The following is an 8,780-nucleotide window of genomic DNA, read 5'->3' as shown; positions in this document are numbered from 1 at the left end:
TACCTGTCTCCACTATTAGGGCAATACGTTCAAATCAACTGGAGCTGTAATTAACATGCCTTAGGGTTGCATGCCAGGAAAAGAACACAAGTGAAGGTTGGCACAGTGAGGAAGATGGTTCATGAAGTGAAAAATTGCCCGTGGAACACAGTTTGCGAATTGCTACTTTTAAATCATGGGTCATCAAGTCTGCATAAGTACAATTAGACGTCACCTCGTGAAAATGCTATCAACCGTCGCTAATAGGGCAATATTTATGAAGTTTAATAAACGAAAACTGTGATAAACCTGTTTGGAAGAGGACCCAAGTGAACAGTAGCAGCAACATATCTGATGACCGCAAGTCATGTGTGTGTGTGTGTGTGTGTGTGTGTGTGTGCGCGCGCGTCAGTGTGCATGTATGGCGGAAACCTGACATATGTATTCCCTTCTGTAAATTACCTAAAGTATTTTTTGTCATTCATATTTATCAACGGTGGTGTACAACGGTGGTGTAGCCACGTCTGTACAAGAGTGCGCTCAAGGCGCAAATGTTGCCTCTACAGTCGCGGTTTGCAACATGTGCCAAAACCCACGTCAGTGATTCTATTTTCAATACCCGTGATTTTCTGGACCAGCAACGTTTAAAATAAAAGAACAAATAATATGAATTTAGAGAAATTCCAATTTCCTAGTTTTGGGTTAAACAAATGAAGGGAAAAAAAATACTATAATCGTCAGGAATTCAGCAAAATATATTCCCATGAAAAAAATAAGAAACAGTATTGCCTCAAACTAATCATCTTTATTATTGTTGTTTTCAAATACAACCTAATTGTGGCCTTAATTGTGGACGATTTGCAGTTTAAATATGATCTAATAAAGTCCTGATTATCTGTTTCGTCAAAAATCGCCATATGAATGAATTTACCTGTAGGGTACAGTCACACTGATTAATATTCTATAGACAGGGGTCCGAGCGAACTAATGCTTGCACTCCAACCGACGTGAGCACTGCTTCGGTATGAAGATATAGACCTATGCACATTTTTGTCGCAGTTTTTTGCTCACTGGGTATTTGATTATTATGATCTCCTTCCATAAGGCGTTAAGTCGATGAAATCCTCATCTTCCCACTGAAACAGGGGCGGCACGGTTTAACCGCAACGCATCACTCTGGTTCTGCACCTGGGTGTGCATTTGACACTCCACACAGCGCAAACAATGTGAGAACAAGCGGGAGATGAATCTAACCAATTTTAACTTCAATTTTGGAAATTTATTTTTCACGAATTTTTCACTTTCGGTACCTGAACATGATTATAACAACCGGAGTTTACAAGATACCAATTCCTACCCTGACTTATTCTTGTTTTCGGGAAACGAACCGAGCACCATCGTGCTGGTGGTTATGTACACCCTGTCCTTCCTCATTGGGCTTGTGGGGAACATCATGGCTCTCCTGGTCCTAACCCGAAAGAGGACCGGCCTGGCGGGAATTTCGGCAACGCGGAGATTGCTGGTCAACCTCGCAGTTTGTGACATGATGGTGGTGTGTGTGTGCATGCCTGTTAACTTGGGACACCAGGTCTACAATGCTTGGGTGTTTGGGGACTTTCTGTGCCGCACCGTGCCCTTCGTCCAGGCCGTGTCGGTTTCCGCGAGCGTCCTTAGTCTGGCTGTGATCAGTCTGAATCGTTACTACAGCGTGCACAATCCTCTCCACGCTCGGTCCTTTTTTACCGGGCGGCGGACACTGTGTATGATCTGTGTGGTGTGGAGCATGTCCTCCGGGCTGGCCATACCGCTTCTCTTCATGAACACCACCCAGACTCTGACGCTGCTGGATGTCACTGTCACTGTGTGCGTGGAGAGCTGGAACGAAATCAAACTGAAACAGAGATATAGTTTTCTGCTGTTCTGCTCTCTCTATGGCTTCCCAGTGTTGTTTAACCTCATCATCAGCGTGCTAACCGGCTGGAAGCTATGGGGCACGGACGACAAACGGACGCAAGATTCTAATACATTTGGGGTTAAGCTATCCCTCTCGCGTCTCAAAGTGCGTAAAAGAATCGCAAAGATGGTGCTGTCTCTGGTTGTGCTTTTCACCCTGTCCTGGTTACCTCTGTATGTAGTGGACATATGGCTAGACTTTAATATGACCTTATCTTTAGAGAAAGAGGAGGTGGATGTGAACCATGTCAATCACGAGTGGATTCTCCAAGGGAGACCTTTTGCGCTATGGCTGGGTCTGACAAACTCCGCTCTCAACCCGCTCTGCTATTGTTTCGTGGGGAACTTGCACAGGTCTGCGAAACGGTTCAGGAAAAGCTACCAACAAAAACTGTCGTCAGTGTTCAGTGTTCAGAATCCTCGGCAGTCCTCTATGCCAATGGGCAACACATCAATGCCCAAACTCTTGCCCTATAACCGCTCGCAATCGGAGAAGCACTGCGCGGAAGTGCGCTCGTTGAAAAGCGTCAACCTAGGTGAGAAAGTAACGAACACCAAGAGCCTGTCATCTGTGACCGTGTGTGAGACTGTTTTCGACTGACTCAAAAAAATATGGATAACAGACTGACCGATAGATTGATCGGCGTACAGAGAGACGGATGGATTAACTGACGGAGAAACAGTCCGACCTACAGTGTCTAACAGGATACTTGGGTGTAACAGGGTGATTGTTATACTTATTTCCCCAATAAACAAGAACTCGTTCATCATAGCTCATTTTTGGATATTCTGTGAAAATGTGTTTACCAATATGAACGTAAATAATAGCCCATGATTCCAGTATTGTTGACGAATCAAACTTGCTATCTGAGTGATGAACATGCTGTCTTATTGCCAATGATCTTTTGAGATGTGGTTTTTCTGAATCCAGTTCTAAACATTCTATTTGATGTTGTTCTCATTGTGTACAAAATAATTTTGTGCATTTCATTAAATATTTGTGGACAATACTATGTATTCTGTGATGTTAACAGTTGCATGTAATATGTATAATTTATGCTGTTCAATGTTTCTTCTAACAAGTCCTCTGAATAGAACTCAGGCAACATTCATTTCTGGAGTCAAAAAACAAATGAGCTATTCCCTAAACCAAAAGTGTGTATTTTCAATAAAACAATGATGCATTAGTTAAGTAGGACAATCATATTATTTAGTTTCAGTCAATTAAGTGATCATTGGACTGCCATAATATGTCATTGGCCTCCATACTGTATACAAATTGTTTCCATTATGGAGAGCAGGTGGCCTAGATTAGAGTGTAGATTTATACCTCCATTCATAATTTCCCTGTCAAGGTTATGACGCAAGTCTCATGGCGGACCAATCATTTCATGCTCACCGGCACATGCAGGGATGAGTTGAGTCGGGTCCACGGCGGGGTGGGTTGAGGCCCTGCTGGTAGCAGGGATATGAAGCCTGGTCTCTGCATTAATATCACTGCTGAGATGGCCTGATCCATGATCTGTGGTTTCCACTGTCGGGAGAGACCACAGATCACCACCAACCCCATGCTGACGCATGCATAGTGAAGCACCGGAACCAAAATCAATCCTCCTGCCATCTGCGGATACTGGAGCCTGATTCATTGACACACGGTGGACGGTTACTGGATGCATTGGAAAAGTTTTATGTTTTTCTTTGATTGATGGGTCCCAGTGATCCTTAAGAGTCAGAGCACTAATCCTAACCCATAACCGCAATCCTAACCCTAGTTTCATGCCTATGCTGACTCAATTCCAACCCTAACCTAAATCATAACCCTAAACATCCATGGCACAATTATAACCCTAACCAGTAGAACTAACACTATCACACTGTTGAATATGAACAGTTGCAATTGATAGAGTTAAACATTAAAGTATCTGCTGATCATCTATGGGGGGGGGGGGGAGATAAACTGTGAATAAACGGGGGGGGGGGGTAAACTGTGAATAAACGTTGCTTTTACAAGTTTTAAAGCTTCCAGGCATACTGCCAGTATATTTCCCTCCCAGTATAATTGTCTGTAATGGTTTTGATAGGTGATTGGGTACAGAAGGGAGCTCAAAGTGCATTAACAAAGCCCTCAAGGACTCTCACAAGCTTTTAGGCTTCTCTGGCTCCACAACATCTGTATAGACCAGACCACTGCAAAATAATGGAAAGGGAAAATGGAAGGGGGATACTTGTTGCACAAAAGGTCCAAACAAGATTTGGCTTCTGCATGGATCGGCCATGGAGCAATTAGAGTTTATTATTACTTTATTATGATGAATATATGTGAGCCAAACCCGCTCTCCCTTGAAAATTAGAGTATTACTCACCTGGATATACATAGAAAAGGATGAATAAATTACAAATGATCCAATTCAGCACAATGTGACATTATATGCTTACAGTATAAAACAAGGCTGCTTGGGTTTAGGTGCCAAGTACCTGACTAACTATGAATGAACAAATCTGATATATAATGTATATATTACATATAAATATGTTTGTTCCTGTCCAAAGTTGGCTTGAGTGATAATGTGCACAAGCCATGAAGGCTAACACAGAAGATATCTTAGCTTAGCCCGTACTCAATTTAACCTTCATGTCCCCATGCAGTCTTTTATTATGTTCGTAAATCATAAATCATCAAAGTATGTAAAAAAAAATCACTATGTGTTTATTTAATATATATATTTTTTTAATTGACGACATTGATCTCCTTGAGCTTCCTTTAGCCCTGAAATGTCTGTGTGTACTAGGAAACAAAAATAAATATATAGTGGGGAAAACAAGCATTTGATACACTGCCGATTATTCAGGTTTCCCCACTTACAAAGCATGTAGAAGTCTGTAATTCTTATCATAGATACACTTCAACTGTGAGTTGAAGTGTCTAAAACAAAAATAGATGGGTCGTGGCTGAATCTTCCAGCATGACAACTACCCGAAACACACAGCCAGGGCAACTAAGGAGTGGCTCCGTAAGAAGCATCTCAAGGTCCTGGAGTGGCCTAGCCAGTCTCCAGACCTGAACCCAATAGAAAATCTTAGGAGGGAGCTGAAAGTCCCATATTGCCCAGCGACAGCCCCAAAACCTGAAGGATCTGGAAAAGGTCTGTATGAAGGAGTGGGCAAAAATCCCTGCTGCAGTGTGTGCAAACCTGGTCAAGAACTACAGGAAATGTATGATCTCTGTAATTGCAAACAAAGGTTTCTGTACCAAATATTAAGTTCTGCTTTTCTGATGTATCAAATACTTATGTCATGCAATAAAATGCAAATTAATTACTTAAAAATCATACAATGTGATTTTCTGGATTTTTGTTTTTGATTCCATCACTCACAGTTGAAGAGTACCTGTGATAAAAATGACAGACCTCTACATGTTTTGTAAGTGGGAAAACCTGCAAAATCGGCAGTGTATCAAATACTTGTTCTCCCCTCTGTAACTATACGCACAGCTCTAATTGGGTGACAAAACTGCGTTTACCCCATTTAGGTAATTGTTTTCGTGATATGTCAGATCTGTTTGATGAGGTTTGGCTCAGTGTGCTGTCGTTATATTTGAATTGAATCATTTACACTGAGTGTGTGTGTGCTTGTGTGGGTGAGTGCCTTAGTGACTGCAAGTCACAACCAGGGGTTGAGTAGGTCTGGAGTAGGTGGCTGAACATTTTAGTACAACAACCTCTGCTTTGTTACAGCCTCTGGCCGACGATTGCTGAAAGAACGAACAGCGAGAAGGGTCATCGTTAAGGCTTTCATCAGGCGTGGTTTCAGACACATGTACTGTGTGGGTGGGAGCATTGACACACCAGAAGACTTCAAAGGGGCTGCAGTCGTGGGTCGACCAGAACCAGTACCAGGTCCGGTACCAGGTCGAAATGCAGCCAGCCAGGATGCACAGAATGCTAGACTCAGTGTTCTAAGCGTGTTGAGGAATTGGGAGGGAACAATGCTGTTGAACTCTAGTGAAGGCACTGTCACATATTTCCACCCATATTCACGCAGCCGCAACTCATCTTCTTAACTCTAGACGTCCGCCAGCTGGTCGGCACTTGCCGAAGAAATGACCAGGGATGCCATCTGGACCAGTGGCTTTGTGAGTGTTTTGTCATTTTACAGTCTCCACCCCTCCGCTTCTCGCTGAGCAACTGGTTGTAGGGAGAAGCAAGAGCTTTCCTGACTGGCTCAGTGCTGTCCGCCTCAAAGTGAATGCAGAATGTGTTGAACTTGTCTGGGTGGGAGGCATCGGTTGCCAACATGGAGCTAGATTTGCTTTGTGGCCAGCGGCTTGTAGTCCTTGCCACGTGTATCACTGATTCAAGGTCACCTATACAAAGTGGAGGGATCTTTAAATGTGTTTCAGTCTGTGTTCTCAAAGCAATCTTGTAGCTTGGAGTCTGCTTCATGTGTTTGCTTTTATCTCCCTACTTCACCTGTCCACCATCTACAGCATCGCACTGTCCTAATTGTGGCTCCCTCTTCAGTTGCTACTTGTATGCAGGTAAGAGGAGCAGGGAGTTGGTTCTGATTGGCCAAATGAGGTGAGGGATAGCTTTGTACACATCACAGATATTTGTGCACATTATGGCCTATTGTATTTTCTCCTGAGTGGGGCATAAAATGTGCTGGTGATATTTAGTAAAAAAAAATCTTCATTCGAATCTCCTGTGGTGATAAAAGCTGCATCCTGGTGCAACATTCTGGACTTTGGTTCACTAGGAATTGTTAATGAGGACACATACCTCACCACCTTTTTTAGTTGATGCAGAAGTTTGGTCTTGTTGAAAGATTAATAAATGCCATACATGTTTTAAAATGATTTTCAGAATTGGGTAGACAGATGGTTTCCAACATTTTTTATTTCTTTGACTTGACACTGGTCTATGATACATAATAACAGGTTAATCCCAGCTGAAAAAAATGCTATTCTAGCCATTTGTTCTTACAAAAAACATCAAAATGACTTTTTTAACCACATATCTTAACAAAAAGAAGCATGAAAATCGCTGTTTTAAATGCACTGCTGCTTTAACCATTGAGCAGAAATCCATTCTGCCTTTAGATCAGAGTCCAACATTTTCCTGTCCCTCCCTGGACAGTGTTTGGTTAGTGAATGGTAATATATGCATTCAGTGTGTCTAGCTGTTGCCCATAAGGGTTCATTTGTTTTCTTCTACATTTCCATCATACATGCATTTATTCTCAGGATGGTAAAGGGTAGATGCTGATGGCATGTCAACAGGATGTTATCATGACCCGTCTGATCTCACATACATACAGTCTAACTCTTTCTGTCCATCATCATTATTCACTCACTCCAAATATCTATTTCTCTCTCACCAGTATCTATTTCTTCCGATAATCATATTCACATCCAGTATAGGGCAACTTTTACCTCTCAATGCTGCAATATTTGATGTTGGTTTAGCATCTTATACATATAGCATCTTATACATCTTATTAGCCAATTCCCTGAACTTTTCATGTACATTTCAACTTGAATAAAACCAATTCAGAGAATAAGGTTATGCGGGTGATGTGGAGTGAAACCAATTCAGAGAATAAGGTTATGCTGGTGATGTGGAGTGAAACCAATTCAGAGAATAAGGTTATGCTGGTGATGTGGAGTGAAACCAATTCAGAGAATAAGGTTATGCTGGTGATGTGGAGTGCTGGGGAGTGCTGGGGACCACTTTCTCCACATTGGCCTGTATATGTCATGTCTGTATATGTGATCTCTGTATATGTCATGTCTGTATATGTCATGTCTGTATATGTGATCTCTGTATATGTCATGTCTGTATATGTGATCTCTGTAGGTGTCATGTCTGTATATGTGATCTCTGTATATGTCATGTCTGTATATGTGATCTCTGTAGATGTCATGTCTGTATATGTGATCTCTGTATATGTGAAACCTGTATATGTGATCTCTGTATATGTCATGTTTGTATATGTGATCTCTGTAGATGTCATGTCTGTATATGTGATCTCTGTATATGTGAAACCTGTATATGTGATCTCTGTATATGTCATGTTTGTATATGTGATCTCTGTATATGTCATGTCTGTATATGTGATCTCTGTATATGTCATGTCTGTATATGTGATCTCTGTATATGTCATGTCTGTATATGTGATCTCTGTATATGTCATGTCTGTATATGTGATCTCTGTATATGTCATGTTTGTATATGTGATCTCTGTAGGTGTCATGTCTGTATATGTCATGTCTGTATATGTCATGCCTGTATATGTAATCTCTGTATATGTCATGCCTGTATATGTAATCTCTGTATATTTAATCTATGTATATGTCATCTCTATTGAGTTTTACATATCCACATATTGGCAGACTTTTTCAAAACAATCAATGATGGATAAAACTTTATTCTTAACGCATGTCTGAGCAATTTTAATGCTACAATTATTGAATAAATATTTATATCTATTTGGTTTCCCTGCCCTCGGGAAAGTCAATCTAACTTCTTATGAATATGAGAACAGATACTCTCTGTTTTTATCTACTTTGGGTGAATACTTATGGTTAAGATATTCAGACGTGAGCCTAATCCATCGGTCCACAGTTTGGAAATACATTCAGAGACGGCAGCATGTGATAATAAATCTGTAGCCTAAGACAGTTTCTGTATTCCAACGAAGCCATCTTACCTTGACTAATAAGACATCAGACAAACTGAGAATGTGAAAGTACATGCCAGCCAGCCCTACATTATACATAATGAAGAATGAAATAAAACTTGAGTGAGAGAGATAACTAAGCACTGAAAACAAACAGTGACATTGTATAC

At 41.2% G+C, this 8,780-nt stretch overlaps 1 protein-coding gene across 1 annotated transcript; it reads left to right on the top strand.

Moving 5' to 3' along the window:
* The first annotated feature begins 928 nt into the window (after positions 1-928).
* LOC105005827 (gastrin/cholecystokinin type B receptor) lies at positions 929-2,865 on the top strand. Its single transcript, XM_010864029.3, has one exon. It carries the CDS (start codon positions 1,223-1,225, stop codon positions 2,531-2,533), a length of 1,311 nt encoding a protein of 436 aa, XP_010862331.2. The 5' UTR covers positions 929-1,222; the 3' UTR covers positions 2,534-2,865.
* Positions 2,866-8,780: the final 5,915 nt, after the last annotated feature.

Source organism: Esox lucius, chromosome 5 (assembly GCF_011004845.1).
Source record: "Esox lucius isolate fEsoLuc1 chromosome 5, fEsoLuc1.pri, whole genome shotgun sequence".
Taxonomy (NCBI): Eukaryota; Metazoa; Chordata; class Actinopteri; order Esociformes; family Esocidae; genus Esox; species Esox lucius.
This window is presented reverse-complemented; position numbering and strand designations above follow the sequence as displayed.